At 43.1% G+C, this 27,375-nt stretch overlaps 3 protein-coding genes across 11 annotated transcripts; 2 read left to right on the top strand and 1 right to left on the bottom strand.

Moving 5' to 3' along the window:
• The first annotated feature begins 118 nt into the window (after positions 1-118).
• On the top strand, positions 119-2,700 carry dda1 (DET1 and DDB1 associated 1). The gene is made up of 5 exons (XM_049718742.1): positions 119-480; positions 679-759; positions 854-905; positions 1,125-1,186; positions 1,266-2,700. Exons 1-5 carry the CDS (start codon positions 472-474, stop codon positions 1,368-1,370), a joined length of 309 nt encoding a protein of 102 aa, XP_049574699.1. The 5' UTR covers positions 119-471; the 3' UTR covers positions 1,371-2,700.
• On the bottom strand, positions 2,246-18,484 carry ano8b (anoctamin 8b). 2 transcript variants are annotated; one of them, XM_049718671.2, is made up of 19 exons: positions 18,069-18,484; positions 13,288-13,398; positions 13,054-13,186; positions 10,462-10,600; positions 10,301-10,397; positions 10,101-10,217; positions 9,904-10,031; positions 9,522-9,683; positions 9,291-9,443; positions 8,913-9,039; positions 8,746-8,801; positions 8,586-8,660; positions 8,163-8,410; positions 7,889-8,048; positions 7,332-7,715; positions 6,984-7,175; positions 6,774-6,905; positions 6,275-6,385; positions 2,246-5,999 (listed from the first exon to the last, which is right to left on the bottom strand). In XM_049718671.2, the coding sequence occupies exons 1-19, from the start codon at positions 18,241-18,243 to the stop codon at positions 5,307-5,309; spliced, it is 3,393 nt and encodes a 1,130-aa protein (XP_049574628.1). In that variant the 5' UTR covers positions 18,244-18,484; the 3' UTR covers positions 2,246-5,306. The 2 variants fall into 2 exon arrangements, with proteins under 2 accessions (XP_049574628.1, XP_068508242.1); XM_068652141.1 differs by having other exon boundaries at positions 6,984-7,163.
• gtpbp3 (GTP binding protein 3, mitochondrial) lies at positions 3,289-26,123 on the top strand. Of its 8 annotated transcripts, none has more exons than XM_049718699.2 (13): positions 3,289-3,476; positions 3,936-3,981; positions 4,131-4,213; positions 20,221-20,400; positions 20,482-20,568; positions 21,008-21,094; positions 21,316-21,431; positions 22,156-22,228; positions 23,007-23,150; positions 23,520-23,685; positions 24,616-24,746; positions 24,816-25,002; positions 25,242-26,123. In XM_049718699.2, exons 3-13 carry the CDS (start codon positions 4,165-4,167, stop codon positions 25,471-25,473), a joined length of 1,452 nt encoding a protein of 483 aa, XP_049574656.1. In that variant the 5' UTR covers positions 3,289-3,476; positions 3,936-3,981; positions 4,131-4,164; the 3' UTR covers positions 25,474-26,123. The 8 variants fall into 8 exon arrangements, with proteins under 8 accessions (XP_049574656.1, XP_049574646.1, XP_049574686.1 ...); XM_049718729.2 differs by having other exon boundaries at positions 3,290-3,476; positions 20,141-20,400; XM_049718689.2 differs by lacking the exon at positions 3,936-3,981.
• Positions 26,124-27,375: the final 1,252 nt, after the last annotated feature.

Below are 27,375 nucleotides of genomic sequence, written 5' to 3'. Positions count from 1 at the left end.
AGGGACCCTCATGACAGTGGCAGTCTTTAGAAATAAAAATAAATAAAAATAAATAATAGTCAGTTGTGTAGGACATCCAGGCGCTAGAGGGCGCTACAACAAAATTAGCATTTTCTTTGACGGGCACGAGCGTTTCCGGGGCGCGGTCTGAAGAGGTAACGATGCCACCATGCTAGCCTCGGAGCTCTGCTAATTTATTCAATGTCAAACCGGGGTGTCTTTTCGGATGGATATAGTTCTAAATGAGACTGAACATAGAATGATAATAGCAATTTGATTGCCAGTTTTATGTTTGTGTGGCCAGTGCCACCCGATAGATGAGCCGTACTGTGTCCTATTCCCTAAGCTAGCTCGGCTATCGGTAGCATAGTCGTAAACACGTCGCTCGCCTGCCCGCCTGCCTGCTACTCGAGAACGACGGTGTCTGCAACAAGCTCAGCGGTCGACGTTGGATTCAGTTCGACCACTGTCATGGAAAAGGTATCTACTACCACATATCAATGCAGAGCTGCTGACATTAGCGCCGGGCTCCTGTTAACCAACCCGGAGCTGCTCTAGTAGGCTAGATACCGGTACTCTTGTCGTCACGTCATTCTTTTCATCACTGAGATCTTTTAATTGATGGTTTGCTTTTGGCCGGATGATCACGTATAAAATGGTCGTTGTCTCTCTCCACAGGCAGATTTCCTTAAAGGGCTTCCCGTCTATAATAAAAGCAACTTCAGCAGGTTCCATGCAGACTCCGTTTGTAAAGCATCTGTAAGTACCCTTAATTTGGTACCGTTTCTCTTTTTGCTTCAGCAACCAAAACGTTATTGCTGAATAAACCTTCTTGTTTTTGTGTCTTCTGTAGAATCGTAGGCCCTCTGTCTATCTTCCAACACGGGAATACCCTTCAGAACAGAGTGAGTACCAGTCCGTTGGAGAAATATCTTGCATTAAACCCCAGAGGGGTGTAGCTTTTTCTAGGACTGAACGTCTAATCCAAAATACTTATGTAGCTAACTTAAATAGCTGGGGTCAAATGTCATCTTTTTTTGTCAGCCACTACCTGCATCAACTATGAAGCACCTTTGCTCTCTGTAACTGTGTGATAATGTAGCGTCATTATGTTTTTGCCTCAGTCATTGTAACAGAGAAAACCAACATCCTTCTGCGCTACCTCCATCATCAGTGGGACAAAGAGGTGAGCCGGTTCAGATGGCCAAAACGTCTTCCTTGCGTTGATGCCTCGCGCCGTCGCCAACAACCCTTTTGATTTGCAGAATGCAGCAAAGAAACGAGAACAGGAGCAAGGGGAGGGGGACAGCCCGGCGCCTCCGAGAAAGATCGCCAGGACAGACAGCCAAGAAATGAATGAAGACTCTTAAAGTGTATGTGTGCGTGTGTGTGCGCGCGTGTGTCTGTGTGTGCGGGGCATAGGCGATCCAAACGAATCGAAAAAGAAAGGGTGACAGCTTATGGCCGCTCTGCCGCGTGGCGAGGACCTGTACTTCTCCTCAGCAGAGGTCTTCGGTGGTCAGCTCATTGAGGGCTTTACTGAAGAAGGAACGCAAGCCCACACAGATTTGCAAGCGCTCTCTGAGAACTAAAGAGAAGACAGTATTGGGCCGGGCTGTCTATGCCGTATGTTAGGATACATGTAGTGTATGTTTGTATGCATGCTGAGCTGTGTGTGTAACGTGCTGTACATGTGAGGTAATTGATTTGTTGAAAGTTGGCAAGTGACTTGACAAGTCTAGTCTCAAAAGTGTCTCAATTTGACTTCTGGCGTTCTCTTGTGTTTCTTGTTTAAGTACGGCAACGCGCTTCCTGCCTGCCAAAGTGCCCCCCCCTCCCCCTTCTCAGTTTCACTGCCCACTCTGTAACAGTCATGATGTTTCTCCCCACTCTTGGAAATCCACACAACCAAGAACGCACTGTGTAGAACAGCACAAAATAGAAGCGCCACGCTCGTGTGTCCTTGCAGTGTATCGCTCCATAATCGTTCGGCTTGGCGTGTTTTTTTTTTTGGTTTTTTTGGGGTGGAATCACGACAAATGCCATTTGCACCTACCATCCAAGTGAGGCTAAGGGGTTGTACAACCGAATGTTAGATTTCCTGGTTTGAGCAAAAGTTACACAGGAAAGAAAGACTGCATTTTGTGTAAATAAATGCCAATTCCATAATTTAACTTAATGTGCATTTGTTATATACGTTTATTTAGGTACATTGTAAGAACCTCAGTGCAGAATTGATGTGATCTGGCCTTGCCAGATTTGTTTTTTTTTTCTCCCCGCCCCCCATTATAGCATTTCTGGATTGTTAGCCTTAGAGGCCTTACAACTGGTCGTCAGAGTTTGGATCCTGTTGGGTTCTCGCATCACCTTGGTTTTGGTGACTTAGTAGTTCCACACTGCGAGCTAGAGAGATTCTGTATTTAGCATGCAGTCCGTATCGCATCTTGTTCCCTCGGTTTCTTTTGATGTCCATTACAATACTGAATAAAGATTTATATATGTATAAAAACAGGTAGTATATGCGATGGGAATGAAATCATGTCACCTTGCTACCTGTTGTCAGTTTCAGGCATCATTTCATTTTATGCTTCAGCTAAGACTTTCACAACACCTGAAGCCTCTTCCCTATTTTGCGTGTTAGATCAGATGGATTTTGTTTTCTAGCTTTGCTGAAATAAAACTGGACTGGCACCATTGTTATCATGTGCTTTTATCAGTTTAAAAAAATATCAGTCATGCTAAAATGTGTGGGACATTCTATTCAAAACAACAAACACCACCAAATGCATTTGAAATAGTTTTATTAACTATCAACTTTTTCAGATCTTACAAAAATATGACAAAATAAATTAAAACATAAATACTTTAATTTCCCAGTTATTGACTTTTAAAAGAGTTTTTGTACATTGGAAGAGCTGCATGATGTTCTGTGAGGCATCAATTGATGATGATGATTGTGTTCTATGTATTTGTAGCAATGTTGACGGCCAGATGTTCACGTCTTACAATAACAGGGAAATTGATACCATTTCAATGTTTCTTTTAGTTTTGAGTTGCTCTTCTGAAACATCAATAAATTTGTCAACTAGGAAACATGACCTAGTTTTCTGATGTTTGACGTTTCTGCAGCAAAAAAACAAACTGATGATATATGGAAAGTCAACTTTTTCTTTTTTAGCTTTTAATTACATTTTATTGTGCACTTGGAGTCTCCACGATAGTTAAAAGTTTATTCTATCCCTCCAGATGTTGCAGAGATACTTTTATAATCTGTTTTTTTTTTTACTTTTTATCTAAAACGGCACAGTCTATGGGGCGGCACTACCAAATAAGGTAATGGGTGGGGCTAAACGGTTTCTCAATTATGTTCCGTTGTTGGACGCATTCATCAACACAGAGAAAGATTTGCCGAAAAACTTCGTCTCATTGAGGGTTCAGTTCCTTCAATCTATGGAAACAACGGATTGAGTAAAGCGGTAAGCATGAAATGACACAAAAACTCTATTTGACTTTCATATGATTGCGTGTCTACGATACCCTCGTTTACATAGCATTAGCATCATTAGCATCAGTCTTTCTGCTAATTTTAGCTTTGTGCACTCTATGGGGTATATTTTGAGTAGTTGTGTCAGATGAATTGCATCGAAGGTGCTGTTTCATTCTTGGGGGAACACAATAATATCTTAATTTCATTTGTCTGCTGTTGACATCGTTTAATCAATCAAAAAGTTCGCGGTGCAGGTAAACGCTACTTCCGCTAAAAAGGTGTGACGCATCTCATTTGCATTTAAAGAGACCGCATCAAAACGGCTTGCTCTGAGCCGCTTCTCAGAATGAGTCAAATGTAAAAAGAATGGATTTATAACCATGATATGTTATCTTAAAGTGATCAATGTGAATGATATCTACTGTACAGCATGAACTTGTGATTTCAGTATCCTGATTTTTCCCATCTGAAAATCAGACACTTCTCCCAGCCTGGTATTTATAATCCCCACCTCAAAATATTTAAAAACAATCTGATAGTTTGTCAACATATCCCTTATTGCATGTAATGTAATGTAATGTAATGTTTACTCCTCACTCATTGACCTACAGTGACATTAAAACAAAGTTCTATGTTGACACAGAAGAGCAACTCTACTGATGCAGTGACTGAGATGCATGAGAAATATGACCGAGACAATGCAGAGTGACAAAGTGATTCTTCCAGGTAAGTGTCCTCTGTTATTGCCAAACCCCTTATCAGTATCAGTGATGTGGGAATGCATAGGTAATGCCTTTCAAGCCAAAATGGCGATGCCTGCTCTGCACCATCTTGGCTCAGTCTGCACACTATTGTCGCCTTCCAGTGTTAAAAAAAAAAAAAAAAAGTTGGTCACACAAGAAATCTGGCGCCATCTGTTGTTGAAAGTGCAGAACTGAAAATTAAAACCAAGCATCCACAATAACAGTATCGTGGAAAAAATACCACTTTGGTCCAAACTAAAACGATTAGCACTGATAAAGCAAACCTGTCATGAGAGCAACTTGCAAAAATAAACATGGACTATTTCAGCTTATGTACTGTGCGAAAGGAGGAAATCTATACAGTCCACTTTGCATAATGTGTCAGGCCGAGTGCAAACATTTGAATTTGCCACTCAGTAGCCAAGTGTGTTTAGACGCTGTGAAATGGAGAACCTTGTTGATTGACGTTGTTGCGAATGAATCCTATATTGCCACAGATGAGAAGATGTTTACAAAGCTTAGACCTCACCTCGGCTTTGAAAATAAAGCGGGGGGGCGTACACATCAAGGATGCCCCGCTAAAGGGGTTGGGTCACAATAAAACTGCAGCATTACACAAAATTCAGACGCCATTAATATTGCTTTTTTTTTCCACCTAAAAAGAGGAGGGGCCAAATATTTCACAGTTAAAAACAAGATAGCTGTCTAATACTGATTTGCAATGACTAAGAAACACTCTAGTACATTTAGAGATCCTTCTTCCTCGCTTGAAGGCTTTTGGAAGATGCTCACAATTGGCCACAGAAGAAATTAAGAATCACAGCTTTTTGCTTTGAAGGCTTCAAATGATAAGAAATGCAGCTCATGCATTTCTTTATGTATTGCAGACATGATTGTGTGTGTGTGTGTCGTGTACGCGGGACAGAAGGTTCAACATGGTTCTGATCAAGTCTAGTTTGTTGTTCAGGAGAGAAAAAAAACATCAGAAATCCTTTTTAACTTCAAGTAGGTGGCCTGCTCTTGCCACACGTCTCCTCTCTTAAGTTCTTCCGTTGAGGTGAAAGCAAAAGGAGCTACTAGACTTTGGGGCCGGGAGGGTCCAACTCACTGTCCTCTGAACCCTCCCCTCCAGGAGAGGGGATTTCGTCCGGGATACCGTTCAAGTCGGACCTGGAGGCCGGTTTCTCTGCCGCCGAGGATCCTTCCCCGGATCTTGGCGGCGGCGCCCCGTTGATGCAAGTCCCCGCTTCGGGTTTTCCAAAATTAAACAATTTGCCAGGGTTGAAGGCTTTGCTGGGTGACTGAGAACGCTCCTGCGAGCTGCTACCTGATGATGAAGAGGATGATGATGCAGATGTACCGTTGGTGGCGGCCTCCTTCTTATTCTCGGGCGATTTGAGGAATTTGAAGCTGAGGAACCCTGGCAGTTTTGCTTCGGTGGGCGACTGAGGGGAGCGGGCGCCACCTGAGGAGAACTTACTCTGCAGCGGTATGATCTGTTTGAGCTTCATCACGTTGTTGTTGGCCAAGAGCGAGCTGGGCCTCTTGGGCTTGTCCGTCCCACCGCCTCCTCCGCTGCCGCCGCTGGCTGGGCGCGATTTGCTGCTGTGGCTTTTGTCGTGGTGGTGATCCCCGGCCGCGTCTCCCTTGCTGTCATCCCTGTCTCTTTCTCTGCGGGCCATGTGCTCCACTTGCCGCTGCCTCTCCTCCTCCTCCCGTTTCTTCCTCTGCAGCTGCTGGTAGTGCTGCTGAGCCTGACGCTCGTGTTTCTGCAGAGGGAGCAAAAACACAACGGTGTAACGGGGACACTGCTTTTATTTCTGAACACGACTGCTGACAGAAAGCGTTTGCAGGACAAACTTTAGTCTCTTCGGTCTAAAATTAATTCTAATATGGCTGTACTGATGGTGACGAGAATTTGAAGCTATTTTTTTATTTTTATCTTGCCTGTCTCAGTCTTAAGTGGTTGGCACTTGACCAATTTGTCCATATGACCCCCCCCCCCCCCCTTCCCCCTCACTTATTATGCGTTCTCATAATTCACCTTAAAGGCCTCCCTGCGCTGATAATCCAGTTTAGCCATCTCCTCTTTGACCCATGTTGGAATGTCAGGAATGGCCACATGGATGACATACTTCAAGAGGACAGCGAAGTGCTGCAGAGAGACAAGCAGACAGGTCGACAGGAGGACGAGCGCACACGAATGAATATGGGACAAAAACATTCATGGATGCAACACTCGGGCTCTTTAGTTTCCCTTGAAATAAGCCTAATTTGGTTATCAGGCCAAGATAGTGCTGCAGGCTGTTTACCTTATCTTATTAAAGACAGCTACGGAGCTGTGGGCTCTCAGCACCACAACACAAACGTTACGGGTACTTGAGGACAAGACTTGCCACGGTCCTCGACTTTCTGATGACGTGTCATCTCTAAGGTCTGCTTAAGGGAAGACCGCTTGGGGCCAAATAAGTGAAGCATCATATCTACACTTGGCTCCAATTAGGTGCAATGGCCACACAATCAATTTTGGCCAAGTAGAGTACCTCGAGGATGACAATGGAGATGATGGCCATCTCAGGGCTGAGCCAGGGGAAGAGGCGCTGCAGCTGACCGCACTGACCAATCAGGTAACAGTTGACAATGATGGCGATCAGACCCATGGCTTCCATTGCAGACTGAAACAGGAGAGGTAGGGGTGTTTGTGTACAGAATTATTTTGCTTAGAGGTGAGCCTCAGGAGTATTCCTTCTGACCTGCCACTGGCCAATGCTCTCCACTCGGAGACCAAACGGCCTCTGCAGACCCGTGCACAGCTTGAAGGCGTCGCTGCGGATCTCGATGATGTTGTTGAGAAGCGCGCACAGGGCAGCCAGAGGGAAAGCCGAGGAGAACAGCACCACGTAGCCAAACTGGACAAACATCTCCTGGTAGTCCTGGAAAGTGTCCTGACAAATGATTGGCCACATCAACAGCAAGCGAAGGATTTTGGAGAACCACATTTTTTGTACAAGTTGCTTTGTAATATTTTAAAGCTTTATAACTTGGTGCTACTGTCATTTAAAGAACAATTTTCCTAGTTTGCAACTGCTGGTCCCTTGTACCTCGTAAGTCTGCATGCAGCTCTCGATCTCCGCCTGAGTAAGCGTGGTGCTCTCCTTCACTTCCGGAGGGTCGATCCACGATTCCCTCTTTGACGTAACTTCGCCCCGCTCTGTGCTGCGGCCTCTTCTCCGATTTCGCGACGGTGCGCTGTTCTCGCTCCTGGAGGCAGGCGGAGCAGCGGCGGCAGCGGCGTGGTTGATTCCCTCAGACTGTGCCACGCCCCCACCTGCCTCCTTCACGTCATGGACGCCATTATCAAATTCGTCGTCACACATTGAATACACAGAGGTCGGGTCCATTCCTTTCTCCACCATAGTTGGGCTCCCTTCCTCCATAAAACTATTGTCCCCTTGGTGGCCGCTGCACGGCGGCCTCCTGTCCATCTACACAACACACAGGAATAGAAAGAAGAAAAAGAATCATCTTCAATTTCACTTCAGATCTTTGTTCAACCATCTATACCAGTGACATATAGTGACAGACAACGTCATTATATTGTCCTCCACTAGATGGCAAAAGGTGCTGTAAATGATCTTTGTGTCTCAATTTGACAAACCTTCTCTATAAAGCTGACTTTCCTCAGTTTCAAACCGCAATCGATCAGATTTTCATCCTCGGTTTCTCCTTCACTGAACCTCCCGCTGTCAGCCTCATCCCTCTCGCCGCTTTCCTCCTCGTCGGGCACCCCGCACCCCCCGTTCAAACACTTCTTTTCCCTGTATTGAACAAAAAGACAGACTGAGGTTAATCGGTCAATATAAAGTGGTTTGAAATCACTCTTGTGACAAATTGAATAATATCGTAATTTAGTGAGACATAGAGGGCCTGACCTTTTGTCCGTGTGCCCCAACCCGGGCCTGGTGCCCCTCAGACCAGATCCCGGCATGGCCGAGTCTGTGGGCGTGGCCTGTGCTTTTCCCGCAGCCAGCCTGGCGTATTTTAGCAGCACGGAGAGCAACAGGTCCCACAGGGCTCGCAAAGTCAGCTCGCCCAACTTGTGGCGCTCATACACGTAAGGCTGCAGCACCTCCTTCACGTTTTGAAGGAACTGGCGTATGATGAGCAGAGTGGCCAGCATCTGGCAAAGACCACAACAATATTCAAAAATGTTCATAAAAGATGATCGTCATGATTTGGTTCTCAGACAAGCGAAACCGCTGAGCTGGGAAGTTTAGGCATTAAGTCAATAATCTCATCCTCAGAAAGTAATATCCACTTCTTCATATGAAGAATGAACATTTGCCCATTCTTACCTCTTTGAGCCGCTCCATGTCTTTGAGGTAGAATCCAATGTAAAAAAGGCTGAGATATGAATTTACGAACTGAAACTGTAGGAGAAGATGAGATGTCATCAAAGTGAGAAAGCAACAAAAAAAAAGTCAGCTGTAGATTATTTTTGCATTAATCACTCACAAGAACCATTTTGATGATGAGATTTTTCTCATAGGCACTCTGGAGTCGATAGTTTTCTGTGGAAACATAGAAAAATGACTGTTGTAGTGCGATTCAAATGATTCATATCTGAATTATTGTCTTCAGTTTTTTCACTAAAAGATAAATTGAGGACTGGTGGCATTTACCCATGTCATTGAGCCAGCAAGCAATTTTCCTGTAGACCTCATCACACGCAGTCACAGTGATAGCGAGCATTATCTTCGGGATGAAGCGAGCCAGCCGAGGCATTTCCTTGATCCCCATCACAAACTCCTGGAATGGCAAAGCACTCATTTCTGTTTTTTTTTTTTTTTTTTTATCACTATTAACTACGCCGAATGGCTTCTTCCCGTATTCCAATTAAACGAAGACTCAAAATTTTCTCGATAAATGTGACTGAAATTTAATTAAATTTAATTAATTTTAAATACATTCAATGTCATTTTTATTTTAAAATGTCATTTTAAATTAATTAATCTAATTGATTTAATTAAATTAATTAATTATAAAGGTGGGTGACCTACCTGTAGCTCAAAACAGATGAGCATCACCAGGAAGACAAAACAGAGACACAGAAGACAGATGGGCAAGCTGACCAGCCACCTGAACACACGTCTCCGCCAAGGCGGGTAGTAGAACTCCTCACGTCCTGTGACAGGACTACAACGCTTGACTCCCTGCACAGGCATCAAGAAAGAAAGGCATGAAAGAGAGGCCAAGACAAGAGAGAAGATAAAAGTTGGACTCTTTCAGACCCGGAACTGAGGACGTGGTTCCTCCAGGGATTCGGCAGGCGTGTCGAGAGTTCCCCATTTGTACGCCAGCTCGGCACCTCTCCTCTTCCACCGTTCCAGAAACAAAGTGGCCCACACCACGTTGAAAAGCGCAAAGACCACGCAGCAGATGTCACGGCTCGTCTGATGCAGCAAAATAATCCGCCGTTATTAAATGATAAGTAGAATTGATCAAGTGGAGAGTCTTGCAAATTTTTAATATCAATTTCTTAATTCAATCAGGCCATAACCTTAACTGCAAGAAAAAAGTGCTTTTTGCCATTTTGTGGTATTTCTACAAAGTTCCAAAATGATTTACTAATCTACTGATAGTGCCCAATCACGTATTGATAACACGCCTCACCTGATCCGACTCGGTGAGCATCCACAGTACAAATCCGATCACAGCAGGGTACAACATCGAAGTGGTGTAAAATCCCAGCCAGGCAAAGTACATGGCTATCTTCACACCAAAGTAGTCACAGATATCATCTGGAACACAAACAAACAAATCTCAGTCCTCCTCACTGGGCAAAACAATTTGCGTTCCATTGAACTGACCCAAAGGCTGTTTCTCACAAACGGCCTGGACCCAAGACGTCATTAAGTGACTCAGGACGTGCTGTTCGTGAAGGGGAAACATCTGCTGGATCACACCTCGTGCACTCAGCTCCGGAACTAGAACCAATCATTGGGCACCATTCATAAACCAAGCCAACTTTGCCAATATAGTTAGAAAAATGGAAAATGATGCAGCTTACTGATTGGTTGACCTTCCAGGAAATTGATATTGTGAAGCACCTCTCCATGTTTGGCACGTAGATTATCCAGCCAGTATTTAATTATGCTCTGCCTCTCCTGATGATAGAAAAAACTTTTTTGTTGCAAGCATGTGCACGCAAGCGTGTTTGTGCGAACGGACCTGCGAGGTGAAGAAGCACAGCTCACTCTCGATGTTCTCATAGATGTAGTCCTCCTCGCAGGAGAAGCTTCGTGTTCCTGCTCCAAACTCGGACTTCACCGCTTTCCTCAGGCCCATTTCTTCGGCGCCTCGCAACAAGCTGCAAAAAGATAGAGTTAACCCAATTAACCTGTCATACTTCTTTTTTTTTTTTTTTTATTGTGGGAGGGAATTCCATTATCTGGTGCTAATCCACCCGAGCACAGGGAGAAGATTGAAAATCGATTTACACTTCAAACCTTCAACGTGTGCCTAACCACTATGTTCCTGTGCTGCTAGCAAAAACACATTGCCTTTTTTTTTTTTGTTCAGAATCCCAAATTACTGCCAAGTACCACAAAACAACTACATTTAGTGTAATAATGGAGCTCTGACAGGTACGTGTAAATAAATAAAGAATATAAATAAATACAAATAAAAAACACAAGTAGCTTTCGCCTGACTTCTCAATAAAATATTAGGAAGGTCGTGAAGAAAATCGAATATTTGTAATGCGTACATTCCCAATAGTAATAATAATAATTCCGTTTTTCATTTGTTGGTGCAATAAACGTGTGCAGTGCAGTTGTGCTGTGTTTGTCTTCGAGTCATTCCAGCTCGCCGGCTGTGTTCCATCTTCATCTTGCTGTCTCCTCCTCTAATTTCCCTTCGACCAAAGCACCCAACCCCCCATCCTTTTTATATCTCCTTCCTCTCCTTTTATCCAGCTGTCATCCTTCCCTTTCTTTCCTTCTCTCCGTCTGCCCTTCCCAAAGGCTGCAATCAGCCAGCCACACGTCCTCTGTTCTCTGGATGGATGGATGGCGTCATCTCACCTCTACGTGAACATGCAATCTAGGTGGGCCTGCAACCTCCATCCGGGCTCTTGGGGAAACAATACGCTCAAATCCATGATGGATTACAGTTTTAAAAAAAGAGCTGTAAGCGTGTGTGTCGCAGCTTAGTAGTGTGGTGGGCAGCGAAGTTTTAGGAAAAGAACTGGAGGCCTTTTTTTTAAATATATTTTTGTTGAAATGAGACTGAACATGGGGGGAAAAAAAGACATTAAATCCCAAAAGTTGTAAAATACCAATGGTACACTGACCAAACTAAATTTACTCAAATTTACAAACATTTCTTCTTCTATTTTCTTTTGACCTTTTTCAAATACTTTCGTGCATTACCACCCCCTTCTGGGCACAGATGTGAATGCATAACTATTTACTTAACTCCAAAAATAAGACAACAATATTGTGGAATTTATAGTCCAAAAAATATGATGTTCATGCTTTTGGTCTTTGTTTTTTTTACATTGGCACTCTCACGTCTTTCATTTTGAAAATACCGCAATGTTGAAAAGTCACTTCAGGACAAGGTTAGAATTAGCAAATATGATAATGTCATCAGCATAGCAAAGATGATCTTGCTGTTTGCCTTCAACCCTTCAGGCTTATCCTCAAGTTTGCCACTGTACAAATTAAACAAGTTTGGTGACAAGATAAATCCCTCAGCTGATCCAAGCTGTTGTTCCTTCTGCAAGTTGGACTGCTGCTTTCTGCCGTTTGGACTCGATTTCACTCTTTTTTACCATTCGGAGCAGCAGAATTTTGCAATAATAAAAAAAAATGAAGCGAGCAATTCATCTGAAGCAGGCAAGAAATTGAGTTATAGGAAGGAAAGAAAATGGCTCACCACTACGTTACCGTTGTGCGCACTGGAAATGAAATTTTGGATTCCCACAAGAGTTAGCACATCTTGCCTCATAGTCAAAGGATGTGACATTGAATCTCAGCAAAGCCTTCTCCTCGCGTATATTATTCCAATTCCAAGAACATAAAAAAAAAAAACACCCTTGCACATTCCACTTTAAACTGTACACGAGTTGAAGAGTTTGTTTATAGGTACCCTGTGCTTGACTGGCGACCAGTCGAGCGTCAGATTGACATCCAGATTCATAAAACAGCTCACAAGAAAATCATTCTCAAGATGCAGGGAGAGAAAGGGAGTGGGGGGGGATGCTTCTTCTCCATCATTTCATCTAAAGCCCGCTGGTATACTTTGAGAAAGTGGTCTCTCTAGCCTCCTCTTGCAATATAGGACCTCCCATGTCATCTTCCTTTTCCATTCTCCCCGTCCACTAGAATAGCCCTCTCCGTTCCCTTTCACCACTTCCTATTCCATTTTCACGACATGGCAGATTGCGTGCCGGCCGCTCTGACCCGCATTTTCAATATGCACCAAACCGACGGTAAAAAAGCTTCTGCGCTCGTCTGATGGCCGCTTTTAAAACAAGAGAAATGAAAGTTCCACTTGGGTGCCGATGGAGTGAAACTTTTAAAATAAGCGAGAGCTGCGGAGTGCTGAGACATCGTCGATGATGATTTGCTGTGCTTACAAAAGCTGCAGCTAAATAGAACAGCATGATAAATTATCTTTAGAAGTTACCCCCCCAAAAAAACTCAGAAGTCCTACAGAGATGCTAACCAGACCAACTGTGTTATTAAATCACTCGCATGCTACTTTCAATTTAGGAAACCAATTTGGCACCTTGTCCAACAAAAGACGGAGTCTTACTTTTCATAGGTGGCTGTGACGAAGAATGCGTAGACCCGCGTACGCTTATGATGACGGATTTGGATGATGAGCTCTGGAATTCCCAGCCGGATGTGGTTGAGTAGCCATAGCAACGTGTGATCATCTGTCGTATCTGGAAATAATAATCATTTTCATTGAACATTATAGTTGAAAACTGGGACACAAATGAATGAGAGCATTTTGAAAAACAACACGTTGGTGTGTTTGATTGACCTGCAAATGTCATGAGGACGTCACAGTTTTCTGTGGGCACCGTCTTCATCCAAGACTTATGAGACATGACGTGTCTGCCAGCCTGCAGCAGCCTCTTTCCAAACAACTTATCTGAGAAAAGCACAAACATAGAGTAGGTCAGCTTTTTACAATGACGCAGTGGATGAGTCTGAAATCGGAGGCGTCAAACTCATTTTTGTACTCATAGGAGGGCCATTATGATTAACTTCGATATACAGTATAGGCTGCAAAACAAACTGATGAATAAATAGTTTTGAAATCAGAGATTTATAGTCGATGCAAAATTTGTCTTTGCGGGCCCACGTAAAATGATGTGACGGGCCATATCTGGTCCCCGGGCCTTGAGTTTGACACCTACGTCTTAAACATTCGCCAGCCCTTTTTTGACTCGACACATTTCAGCAATTCATGTGATTGTCAGAATCCATCAGGGGCAAAGCACATTAATATCACTGGAAGTATCTGTGAGGTTATTTCGTGTCAAAAGTAGGTGTTACTTGCTCTCAAAGAGAATGAATGGTCAAGGTTAGAAAGCAGCCACAAGCAGGTGATGCAGTCAATTACATAAAAAGCATCAATGCATTGTTACTCGGCGCGTCACAGAATGCTAACATGCTGTAAAAGGTGTTTTTTTTTTTGTTGTTGTTGTTGTTTTATTGCTTGCAACAAGCCCAGACTTATTGCTTTGGAAATGAGGTCTGCTAGCCGGTGGATACAATGCTGCTCTGTCATCATTGCTTTCCTGCAACTGTTTTCAACACGCTTCAACAATACTGTGGCAAATATAGCAAAACAACAATATTATGAGGGAGATGACACTCAGAAAATTAATTAGCACATTCAAATAAGTGTGAAAAACAAAGCTTAAGCTTTTTGGACAGCTTGTCTTCTCATGGAAATATTTTTTATTAGCTCATTCATTGATGGTTATAGACATCAAAGATATAAACTTACATTAAAAGACTACACGAAACAATCTCACGAGAATTATAAAAAAAAAAAAAATGAAATTGGACAAGGAGGCAATAAAAGGATAGCTATTAAAATAGCGACTTTTGCACTTCCAAAAGACAAACTTATCTGCTCTTCCAGCGTGAAGGTCGTTTTCAAACACTGTGCCATCAGACCTAAGGGCTTGCTGGTATTTAACTTTGTGATCCTGAGAAGTACTCACACATAGTGAAATGTGAGTGCATTGTCTGAAATGGCGCGGCGGTGTCACCACAGCCATTCTAATGACTTTTGTATTCATTGCCGTGGGCAACGCACAGTCCGCTCCAAGCAATCAGACCACTTGATATGCTTTCACGGACTTCCAAACCAAACTGATTATTTGCCTCCATTTCACGAGCTTCACTGAGGTCTTTCTAGCGCTTCCATTTAGTTTTTTTAAATGAATTTACTGCTGTCAATTGAAGTATTGGCCATTATGTACAATATTTTGCTGAGGTCAAAATGTCATCTCTGGTTTGACCGACTGCAAACTCCAAAAGATATGACAACTTTACGGATGACAAGTTGACAACACGCACACTCCAGCGCACACACATATTGGGGTAAGACGTCCGGATGCAAACATTAACACAAACAGAATATGAACACACCGCGGCTATCCAAACAGTGAGTCATCAAATCTAAAATGTCCCGAATAAATATTCCAGCCGTAAAGATGAAGAGAAACTATAACTTTGATGTTTTGGAAAATAGAAATGAGAGCAGTCAATCCAAACTACAGGTGACATTTGAATTAGGCAAAAAATACTCTATATATTTATCTGTGCTTTATATTCTTGAGCAGACGTGGAAAAAAAGAAAAAGGAGCTTTATATATTTACCCAGAAAAAAAAACAACTGTGGTGAATCCATTTCATGCCCATCTGACATATGAACACTACTCCTTCAGGCTGAATAGAATATTTTCACGAGGGGATTACACGTTATGGAAAAAGCAAGTGGTGAGGATGATGAAGACGGTAGAATGAAAAGACGCCTTTGTGCAGCAAAACAGGGGCTCGCTCGTACTTGCATAGTGGCCAAGTGCCAGTTTTGCGGAGGAAAGACATTTTTAATCAACTCACAAAAACAAAGAATGTAGATTAAATTTCGGAATTATGTCCTTTGAACCATCACAATAAATCCCACCTAATTTAGGCCTTATTTTTTTCATTTTTTGTGAGTTAGGAGCCAGATTAGCTTTGTGTTGTGCCAGCACCATGGGAGATGAGATTATAATTATATTCACAATATAATCATAGCCTCTGCTAAAGTGAGAGAAATGATGGTGGGAAGAGTAGCAACAAAATCAAATCAATTGCGCAATTTGACGGCTGTGACCTAACCGATCTGTGAGATGATGTCGATGGAAAAAGACGTGAGCTCAATAAGAAGAGGAGACGCTAATTATTGTGCATTAGTACATCATTCCTCCCATTTCTAAGAAGCCTCAATGGGAAGACGGAGGAAGACACCATTGATGACTGAGGCAGCTTTGATTCCTTCAGAAAAGAAGCTTACAGACGATCGATGGTGTTTTTTTACGACTGACTCGTTTAGCGCAGTGGACTTTAGAAAAAGAAAAAAAAAAAGACTTGAAGGAAATCACACATATACAATATACTGACAGGGAGTAAAAGCATTTCTCACCCTGTTTTTTTGGATTTCAACTGGCTTTACTTAGCAACCACAAGAAAAATAAACACAGGATGACCCAGTGTTTTTTTTTTTTTAATCTACAATATCAATGTGATTATTGTATCGCCAAATGAAATCCAAAATCACACAAGCAATCAATGCCACATGCACAAAGCAGCGTGCCATCTGTGTTTGAAGCATATTAAACCCGCCGGCTGTGTGACATCATTTTCAGCTTCAGTTTCATCAACTTAATTGCACGAAAACAGAAACGTGGAAACCGCATCGAGGTAATTCACTAGTTGGATGGCGAAGAGCAAAGATCCAATATCTCTGCTGATTAAACCGTGAAAAATGGAAAATCTAGGGCACTTGAAGATGGCTTTGTAGATTCCTCAACAGTACTTTGTGACCATGTGGATTTTTAGAAAGTATTATTAGGAAAGAAATTTGACGCAGTGGCAAAGTACAATCGAATAAATACCAAAGAATCACCAACACGTAGTGATGACAACTTTTGACCCCCACAGAAGTCGAAACTTACTCTCAGCATGAGCTACAAGGTCATCACAGGAATTATCTTGGAAGAATTAATAGCGATCTAAATTCCAATCTGAAACGTGACCTAATTGGACCTCTTTGTTAATTGTACGTATCTCACTGACTCGCAACTAGCTAATTGGACAGCCACAAATGACGTGACCTGATTTCCACTACACAGAATCTCTCTATCAACAGTCGCCCCCGAGGAAACTGCAAATAATTGTTGTTTCTTTTCCCACTTTAATTAATCTTTGAGGGGAAATAGTCAAATGGCGATGTTGAAAGAAGGAAGACAGGATCAAAGTCATTCAAGTCAACTATGATGAAATTAGAAAAATGAAGCAGAGGCAAGAAGCCATTGCCCAAGAAAAGTGCTTGCAGGCAGAACCGCAAACAAATCTCAGTTGGAGAAATTTGGTGCAATGCTGGATGACTGATGTTGAGACATGTCATGGCTGACTTGAGATATACTGATTGTATTCCACACCCAAAATAGAAATAGTTCAGATAACTTTCAGAACTTGAATAATACTATTTTTTATGTGTCTCTAAAATTGCAAAATTTTGAATTGAAACTTTTATGGTTGTAAAACTTGCTATGTCAAACTAAAGAGTGAGGAGACGGACATTTAATGATCTGTGTGCAAATCAAGATGGAACTTAGCTTAGAGAAAAAAGAAACAACAAAATTAGCCCTCAGAAAGAGATCAATTTAACACCTTTTAGATTCCAGGCTGCATACAGCTGGCACTGGAAACAAAGTTGCCTCAGCCGGTATACCCGGAAACGTGCCACCACCCTGACCTGATGACATCAGTCTACTCTTCCAGTCAGTAGCAGTCTTCTCAGGTTACTTCCAGCAGCCTGACAGCCAGCTCACTGCATCACTCTGCAGCAGCACTTGCAGGCTGCAACCGGCACACAGCAAAACAAACCTGGCTCCGCGCGACGTTGGTCTATTTGGAAAACCTTGTGCTATTGTTACAAAGACTGCTATGGTGAAGTGTTTTCATACTGTTAAATACCTGACAAATGCAATGCAAGATTGGAAAAATCAATATTTTTTTTTTATGAATACATGCATTGTAAACATACTTGCGCTGCAAACCAGTACCATAACAGCTTGTACAGAGGCAATAACAGTAAAGTAACAATAGCCAATCCAATACATAGTTGTTAAACATTTGGTTTCCAGAGGAGGAAGAAGAGCTCAAATTTCCACCTCGATCCAATTCCCTTAATAAATAAAAACCTAAATGTACTGTTTTCAAGCCCATCAATGCAGTGGAAAGTACACTTAAGTCTTGTGTGATCCACCACAATAAATAACATACACCAGAAGGTCAAAAGCACTAATGGTCCTTTTTCCATACGAGGCAGCAGCGACAAGAACAGGTGAAAGTCTTTTTCTTTTTTTTACATAAATCTAGTGCGATCCGGTGCTAATTTTAGTCACCACGGTGCAGACAAAAGAAGGGTGCCTCGAGGTGTCTGACGCTCGTCTCGTTTGCAGCCATCCCACAATCCACCTGCCCGCATGCCCTCCCATCATCCCGGCCGGCCGCACCGGGCCGGGCCACACTCACCCAATACACCGGAGCCGGAGCTTTGGGATGGGTTAGCGGTTGTCTCTGGCCTCTCCGCATCCGCCTGCTGCGTTCGATGTCGGTGGCGGCCGTTCTCGGCTCCATCGCCGGCCGCTGTGGCACCAGCGGCAGCCGCCACCGAGGCTGCAGCGCCTTGCGTCCCCGCGTCGGGCATGCTCTCTATCCGCGAGGAGCGACGCGTGTTGAGGGGCTTCTCCTTGCGCTCGTGCAGGATTGTCGCATCTCAGGGGGAGGACAGAGCATGGGAACGGCGGCGCGGCGGTGGACTTCGGGATCCAAGAGTGGGAAAGTGATGTGAAGGTTGTTTGTGATGGTGCTGCGGTGGGGCAGTGGAACAGGATGCGTGCGTGCTTCGATGGAGCGCTACCCCGCGATGACTACAGGGGCGGGACAAAAGAAAAGGGGAAGGGGGGGCCACGGGGGGCTGGGCCAAACACACCTTGAGTTAGCCATATGTCTTGGAAAACATTATGATATTCCAGTGAGAAGGCAAAGGTCATGGACCAAATATGCAGCTGTCACATCCACAAGTGCAAGTTATCAATTATGTGTCTACAATAAATAAGAGGTGTGCAAAAGAAGGAATGAAGTTACTATGAAAACAAACCATATCTTTAGGAATTCACAACTAAAATAACATACACTATTACATACAACCACATTTCTGCTCAAATTGCGAGCCTCGGGCACTAATTGCAATGCCCCAACCCCCATGCAGTACTTTAAAGTAATGCAATCCTTTATGTACTTTGTTTCCGTACTGGTATGAATTATGTAACGTTTTTAATGTGGATACAGTTCATCGCTAATCATTTCTCTTTTCAAGTTGTTTCTGAATTTTCTTTTTATACTGGTCATAGGGACTGCATCTATAAATGAAATCATAATATGAGAAGTAGAAGAGGGAGGGTGTTGTCATGTTTGTTTAAATGGAAAAGTCCTGTTCCTTTCCTAACAATGTAAGAGACAAGTTGGCACCTTATGCAAACTTGCATACATGCTTCAAAACAAACAGTATTGCTGGTTAAGTGGCCGTCAGCTGATGCTTGGTGTGGTGTGTTCCAATGTTTGTGTAACATTATGATATAATAGTGGTTGGAGACATGGATATTTGTCCAGTGGTGAGCAACAGCTGTTGGGAACCCGCTGTCCTTTTGTCACACAAATAATTAGAAACCATCAACCCATTGTCACTGGATGACCCTCTGTAGCAACTAAGTAACATCCGTGCAGCAAGTCCACTCTGCTTAAATGATGAACTATTACCCCCCAAAAAAAAATATATATATATATCCATCCATCCATAAGTAGCAACCATGCAGCAAGTCCACAGCAAGTCCACTCTGCTTAAATGATAAACAATTAACTAAGAAAAAGTGTGTGTGTGTGTGCGTGCGTGTGTATTTATTTATTTATTCATTCATTCATTCATTCATTCATTCATTCATTCATTCATTCATTCATTCATTCCATTTACCTCGGTAATAATAAGAGGAACCCGAGTGCTAAGCAGCACGGAAGGAATTCAAAGACGTACAGTAGGCGGGACGTAATGCAGATTGACAGGTTTTTAAACGAATGAACATTTACGTTTAACCAATCAAAATCGACTAGGAAGCTGCAGACCACACTATGCTTTATGAAAACAATGGGTCACAAAGTGCATTTAGTGTTTTCTTTCCATATGTGACATTTACAGACGTGTGACTTTTTGTTAACGTCCTATTATTAAGGAAATATACTGCCGTAGTTTCACAACGTCAGAATGTCATGGAATAAATTCTATGGGAAGATACAAGTATCTGTTTTGTGTTTGTTAGTTTAAAAATCACTATGCTCCTATCGTCTGTCCATCACGGAGTCAGGACAGTTCCAGTCATCTTTAAGACAAGGTTTGTTTTTCGTGAGTTCAAGTCAAAGTAATGGCACTGCTGCATACATTTTGTCCTGCCTAAATTGTAACATGTCTCTTAGTATATTCATATAAATTTGCTGTTTAGGCTCTTATTGGCCTCATAGAATTACAATACAGTGTATTGTTGTTTTTATAGGAGATGGACTCCACTCTTAAGGCACCTGAGCTCCTTTGATGGAGTACCCCCTACTGAAACTATCTTTGCATTATCATCAGGCCATGGTAAGTGCGGTGTTGCTGTGGTCCGGATCAGTGGACCCGCATCTTCAACAGCCCTCAGGTGTATGGCGGGGCTGACACGCAACCTGCCTGTTCCTCGGAGCGCATTGTTAAGGAGCATCACACATCCTCAGTCAAAAGAGGTGCTGGACCGTGGGCTTGTCCTTTGGTTCCCAGGTGTTTAAAACACTTCACATTACTCGGACACATTTGATTTTGACATTTAATCTCTGGCTATTCTGTCTTTCTTGCTACCAGCTCCTCATAGTTTCACAGGAGAGGACAGTGTTGAGTTTCACATCCATGGAGGTCCAGCTGTTACCGCTGCTGTCCTTCAGGCTCTAGGTAACTTTCTATATGTGCTCTATTTTGTAGAGCAAGAATAAATTGATAAATTGTTATACTATGACAAACACAGAAGCTTGACAAGAAACTGACCAGAATTTTTTTTTTTTTAATTATTGCACTTGCTTCTTTGTGCCCGTAGAGAGCAGTGTTGTATCAGTTTTGAAGGACAGTCTGTAGCCGGTCAGGGGGGAAAAAAAAAACGTTTAATATGGTTTAATATGCCATATTTTGCTGCATTCGAAGGCCATATTTTTTGTTGGATAGTTTGAATAGTTGGAGACGTTAAAAACAATGACAACAATTAGTTTGACATGAACCCTACTTGATACATGACTGATTTGATTTTTGTCATTGTGTGCTTGTGATTGTGTTTTGTCCACAAATTACATCCATTTCTTTAATCATGTTTGCATGCTGTGTTCTATTTATTTCTCAGGAAGTGTGCCTGGCATGAGGCCCGCTGAGTCTGGGGAGTTCACGCGAAGAGCCTTTCAAGCAGGGAAACTTGGGCTGACGGAGGTAGGTCGAATACATCTGAGAGCACATTGTTCAGTCGGTCAAGGTCCTTCAGTTATTTCCAAAGAGGACTCGTATCAAGTGCAGCGAAGCCCACAACCAGAAAAATTCAAAGAATGTCCTCCTTGCTTGCCCTTTCGTGTTCTTCTGCATGATGTGCACACACTCACAGCCCACAATGAGGTGCTCTAAAGCAGCAACACCAACACAATATCTTCTTGCAGGTAGAGGGACTCGGGGATCTGATCCATGCCGAGACTGAGGCCCAGAGGAGACAGGCGCTAAGGCAAATGTCAGGAGAACTTGGCCATCTCTATCAGGGCTGGAGTCAAAACATGAAACGGGTACGTTGGATTTACCCACCTCAACTTTGCCTGCTGCCCACCCTTGACTGTAATTCTATTTAGGTGACGACGGAGTCCCCAAAGTCTAGGGAAATTAGTTTAGAGATGATTTGAGCTTTGTGGCTTGACCCATTATTCTTTGTGGAAGTAGCCATCACAAGCTGTTTTGCTTTACTGTGGTCATAAAAGGCGGAGTGTGGCCAGTAAAATTTTATGGGTACTCAAAATACACCTCACACCATCTCACTAATCTGATAAACACATTGTTATCTTTTCACATCATGTGACTGTATGTGGAGGAACATTCTGGACTCTAGCCAAACGCTCTCGTGTTTCACCAGATGGGCGCAACTGTTCCAGGTGTTTCTCTTGAGAAACTTCCTGAGATTTTTTTTTTCTTTAGGTTTCCTAATAACATCTTTGTTTTCAGTTCAGACCTCTGGGAATGTGAGAATAATATAATAAGATGAAATGAGAAGTAGCTTCTGTGTTATGGAGCTTTTTTTTAAAAAACAATATCGCACGTGTGTATGGATCTGAGTATGGGAATGTGAGGCTTCCTGTTTTTCTTCAGCTATACTACTATCGTGCGTGTTCCGCAACGTCAATCATGATACTGATTTGGTTTCCATTATAGATTATAGCGCCCCAGATGCTCACTTATCTACGGTTGCCATGGGGATTTCAATTCAGGAATTTATGATCATCTCCACTTCTTTTTCAGTGTCTTGCCCATGTGGAGGCCTTCATAGACTTCAGTGAAGATGAGCTTATTGAGGATGGCGTCTTAACCAGAGGTATGTAGTCATTTCCAGGCCTTCAGAGAAAAACGCAGGGGTGCCAAAGCTCGTTACTCCCTGAGGAGAGCGGAGACAACTTCCCGTTTGGATCATTAACTGGCCGTGGTGTGCTTTTGCTGCACTGCAGGGAAAATCCAAAAAACGCTCTCCTTTGAGGAAGCGTAAAGAGAGAGCAGTGGGACGACGGTGGAAGCATTTGTCTTGCCTTCAAAGCCCAGCTCAGGAATAGTACCGTCAGCATTACCGCGTCGACCGCTTTCCCACGTGTGAGCAAAGCTTCCCTAGAGTCTGTCGCCTGCTGTCTGGCATTGGCACAACTTTTTGGAGAACTTTTGTCAGTTCCAACACAATATAGCCTGGGAACTGTTGTTTGTTTTGGTGGCACGGAATGTGGGCTCATGCCTCAGAGGTGCAAATAAGAATAGATTCCGGTTTAAAAATAGCAAGCCTCGCTGGCACATTGTCCTTTTCCACGCTGCCACACGCAAAAATGCCCCAACGGATGTGGACAACATGTACTTCTTTAACTATGTTTGTGAGTTATAGGTCAAAGTCATGTTTTGATTTCGTACTAATCCGCAGAATCATTAATATGCTATGCGTTTGAACTTGAAGTCGTATCTGACAAAAGAGAGCCCTTGACCTAGTTTTTGTCTAGACAAATAGCATCAGACAGCGGAAGTCTTTCCTTCAAAGCGCAGAAATCTCATGAACAAAGACAAGAAGGTGAAGTTGAGCACTATACCTACGTCATGTCCCGTTCCTGTGTTTTCAGTGGATGGAATGGTGCAGGATTTGCAAAGCGAGGTAGTGCGACACCTGAGGGACCAGAGGAGGGGCGAGCGGCTACGAAGCGGGGTGCAGGTGGTCATCGCGGGAGCCACCAATGCGGGGAAAAGTAGCCTCCTCAACACACTCTGTAAGAACAAAACATTAACAAAAACACATGTAATCTAATCTATATACATATATCTCATGTTGTTTGGGTCTGTTCCATGCTTGTATGGCCATCATGTCGTTTCCCATGTTGTGTCAAGCTAATCAAACACATGTTTCTAAACTAAGGATGTATTTGTTTGGCATATTGTATCCTGAAAGCATTTAGAATAGAATTACACTACATAAACTATCCTGAGTAGAGACGTGTACAGTCGCCCCAGAGCTTCCTATTAGAATCATTTGTTGAACTGTTACTGTCGAACTGTCTGGAGAACATCAATTACTTCAATCTATTGCACCTCTGTAGATGATTTTGGATCATTCATGATTCTGATCTTTTGAAATCCAGGCCAGAGACCTGCAGCCATTGTGTCCCCCATTGCCGGAACCACCAGAGATGTGGTGGAGACGGCTCTGGACATTGGTGGCTTTCCTCTTGTCTTGAGCGACACAGCGGGCCTCAGAGATACTCGGGACCTGGTGGAGAAAGAGGGCGTCCGTCGAGCTCGTGAACGGTAGTACAATGTTTACGTTACAGGGAACGTAATGGCCTGTCAGCCATATTTGGTCAGTCGCTCTGTGACCAATGTGTCTCAAAACAAAGGAAGGAAGAAATAAGTCATCATCATATAGTTACCAAAAAAACTTATTGCTTGTCCATGAATATAAATACATGGAGAAACACTCCCAGGAGGTTGCGTAATGCATAATTCCGCCTGGTATTTACCACACCTCATCCATGATGTTTGGAATGGACATGTTGAGAGACAGCTACTTCCCCTGTTTAGACTGAAAAAAATGAAATAATATTTGTCAAAGCCATCATCGCTGCTTTGTCTGGCACTAAGAAGCCACTAGGCAGACAGATGAACGAATCATGACAAGTGAAACAATCCCAATGACATCAATGGGCAGACAGATGGAGGAATTATGACAGGTGATATGTTTGGTCATAAACAATCCTAAAGACATCAATGGGCTGAATGTGGTGAATCAGTATCCTCTGACGCATACGCTTAAAATTCTTGTTGAACAAATTGTTCAAGTGGCAAGCTGCTGTGGAGGAAGGGTGTGCAGTTTGTGTCGTGCGTGAAGCAGGTCACACACTTGTGACCTGTGTCACTACAGGAAGGATGGTGGTAAGTACAAGCATCCGCTACTGCTCCTGCTTCTGCTCCTGCTCCTGCTGTGAGCTTCTCTCCTGAGATGGACGTGTATCGGAGTCGGCGCTTTCCCCCCAATGGAAATATTAACGGACACCAATGACCTAATGATAACAAAAACAATTGAAATGATAAATAACAAAGCAGTCTCATGCTGAGTCATAAGATGAATTTTCAAAATGGTCAAATGGTGAGCGGGAGCGCCAACAGAAAAAGCTCCATCCCCCTCTGAGCCTCCGCTTAGTCCTCCTGAATATGTTGATGTATTTCTTTTTTCTCTAGAGTTGCGCAAGCAGATTTGACTCTGGTGGTTGTGGACTCTTCACTTCTCCCTACTGATGTCAAGCAAGCGCCAGACTTTCTTCAGGACCACCTCAGAAATGTCCTGCTCGATCAGGAGCAGATCCACGCAGGTACCCTGTTTCGATATTGCTTTCAATATATTTGTGTTGAATGACTTTTTTTTTTTTTTTTCATCCCAGATTTACCATCTGACAGATTCCTTGTGGTCCTGAACAAGGCAGACTTGCTGCCTGAGCAACAGCGCCAAATGCTGAAAGTGAACTTTGGATGCATCTCTGGCCTTCCTCATGTTTGTGTGATATCCTGTCACACTAATGAGGGACTTCAAGACTTCCTCGCAACACTGCACAGCAGAGTGAAGACTTTGTGAGTCAGCAACATTTACTACCATTTCCAGTTAGGGTTTCAAAGTAGGATTTAAAATTAGGGTTAGGGTTTCAAACAAGGGTTTCAAACTTGGGTAAGGGTGGCACTTTTCATATCCTAAGTGCAGGAACTGAATAAGTAAGGAAAAGGGGACGTAAAACAATGGAATCCTTGAGCTATAAATAGTTTTTTTTAAAATCCATACTTCACCAGTTCTGTATATCAAACTTCCCATCTAGGTGTGGCGACCCTCTGTCTGGTGCCCCTACCCTGACCCAAGCACGCCACAGATCCCACCTGCAGCAATGTGTGGCCGCCCTGGATCAGTACCAGCGATACCGTGACCTCGACCTGGCTCTGGCAGCGGAGGGCATTCGCTTGGCTCTCACCAGCCTGGGCCGGATCACCGGAAAAGTTGGACCCGAGGAGATACTGGATATTATTTTCAAAGACTTTTGCATTGGCAAATAGCTGGCTGGCCCATTTCCATGTCAATGATCATTCTGTAAGAATAACAGTAAATGGCCCCACAGGCTGGAAAGTCAGTGAAAGAACCTTGGCACTGTGCCAAGCTTTATGTCACGAAAAGAACACATTGCATTTTTGGCTCCGATTGGTTCCCAAGACACTGCAGATGGTATTTTCTTTTCTTATCTGTGTGGAGTGTACACGATGTACGAGAGGTTGGCCAGTTTTTGGTCAGGTTTGAAAACAGTGTGTAGACTTTGATGAGTGTTTATTGGGCTCCTGAGTCCAAACAAATCAAATTTGGTGGCGCATAATAAAAGTGGCAGCACTTGACCACTGCAAGGTCACAAATCTCAGTACGGATGTTTGTATGTTCAGTCTGACCTGGAACGGCACTTACCATTTCAGCTGCATCCACACATTCTTCTCTTTTTGTTTTGCTGTGTTAAAGCTGGCAGTTGGTTCGACGAACATTTTTGGGGTTTAAAAAAAAAAAAAAAAAAAACTTGGACACTCAAATGCCAGTCATTTGAGTTTATATTGTGACAACTTAACTTGTTATCCAATATATTTACTGCAATTTCACATTAGAATGCTGGTTTGAAATTTACTATTATTTTATTTTAATAAACATTAAAACCTGTTAAAACCTTTCTGGTGTTTTATTCCTTGATTTTATTTTTTTGGGCATGAAAACAAAAATCGGACATTTGGTTAACTGCTTTATATGACAATATGTATATGTGTTTTATGTTGTGTAATATGTGTTGCTGTCCCCCAAAATAAAGAGCAAGTAGTCAAATACACATACATTCTTGACACATACAAAAAAATGCATAAAGTTATTAGGTACACACAGATCAAACAGCCAATCAGAAAGTGAGGGTGAGGGCGGGTGTGGCACTTTTCACTTAAACCATGGGTGTCGACCTCCAGTCCTCGAGGGGGCCGCGTTCCAATATGTTTTCCAAGTGACCCTCGTTAAGCGCACCTTCGTGAAAAGTTTTAGCTACTTTCACGTTCTGCAGTGGCTAAAACTTTTCACGCAGGTGCGCTTAACGAGGGAAGCACACGGACACTCCATTAGGTACGCCGCCATTTTCAAGTGTACCTAATAACAGGCCACTTTATGCGGTGTACCTAATGGAGTGTCCAAATGACGTCACAGAGCAAACAGCCAATCAGGAGGTGTGTGTGAGGGCGGGTGGGGCACTTTTCACTATAATATAATATATAATATAATATAATAATTGTCCACCACAAGACTTAGATTTAGACCATTTATTTTCAAGATTAAAATACTTACAAGATGACATTGCTCTCTCTCACAGGGCAAGTTTATCAGATGCTACCTCCAGAATGTGGGAGTGGAGAGGATGGAATGTCATCATTGAATATTTGTGGGATCAGCTTGGCTCTGCATTTCCCAATCAAATGTTGCTTGATGAGAGCCAAAAAAAAAAAAAAGCCCAAGCACCCAAAACTATGCAGACATGGAGTGAGCCAGGTCTCCCTCCTCCAGGCTGTGAGACAGGAACAAGTTGAGGCGCTGAACGCAGTGGCTTTTGTTCCCCTGTCAATCGAGCCTTGATCAAATATTTACATTTCTTTCTTGAACCCGTCACCCTTCTTCCCCATTCGCTGCTCGCTGACGACATTTGCTCGCCGTTAACGGCGTCAGAAGCGCCTGTCTCTGCGTCTTTCTTTTGCGTGTCTCTGTGCTCGGACTTTTCCTCTTCCCGCTCGACTCTTGTCAGCCTTTCCTTGTTCTTCTTGATAAATGACGACACAAGAAAGGAGGGGACGTTCTGAGCTAAATGTGGCACTTGCCGTCCAACACATCAAAGGCCTTTGTGCTTTTAGTTTTATGGCAGCACAACCTGAATATAGAATGGACAGAAGATG

Source organism: Syngnathus scovelli, chromosome 10, assembly GCF_024217435.2.
Source record: "Syngnathus scovelli strain Florida chromosome 10, RoL_Ssco_1.2, whole genome shotgun sequence".
Classification (NCBI taxonomy): domain Eukaryota; kingdom Metazoa; phylum Chordata; class Actinopteri; order Syngnathiformes; family Syngnathidae; genus Syngnathus; species Syngnathus scovelli.
Note: the sequence above shows the minus strand (reverse complement) of the source record. Positions and strands in the feature narration are given on the sequence as shown.

Coding starts and splice junctions, on each gene's coding strand:
- dda1 (XM_049718742.1), top strand. Junction 906..1,124: donor GGAATACCCTTCAGAACAGA/GTGAGTACCAGT, acceptor TTTTTGCCTCAG/TCATTGTAACAGAGAAAACC. Junction 1,187..1,265: donor ATCATCAGTGGGACAAAGAG/GTGAGCCGGTTC, acceptor TTTGATTTGCAG/AATGCAGCAAAGAAACGAGA.
- ano8b (XM_049718671.2), bottom strand. CDS start 18,243: ATGCCCGACGCGGGGACGCAAGGCGCTGCAGCCTCGGTGGCGGCTGCC. Junction 13,399..18,068: donor CTCCGGCTCCGGTGTATTGG/GTGAGTGTGGCC, acceptor TGCTTTTCTCAG/ATAAGTTGTTTGGAAAGAGG. Junction 9,684..9,903: donor TGCTCACCGAGTCGGATCAG/GTGAGGCGTGTT, acceptor TTGCTGCATCAG/ACGAGCCGTGACATCTGCTG.
- gtpbp3 (XM_068652142.1), top strand. CDS start 19,923: ATGCTCCTATCGTCTGTCCATCACGGAGTCAGGACAGTTCCAGTCATC. Junction 20,401..20,481: donor GCTTGTCCTTTGGTTCCCAG/GTGTTTAAAACA, acceptor TCTTGCTACCAG/CTCCTCATAGTTTCACAGGA. Junction 23,686..24,615: donor GTCCGTCGAGCTCGTGAACG/GTAGTACAATGT, acceptor TTTTTTCTCTAG/AGTTGCGCAAGCAGATTTGA.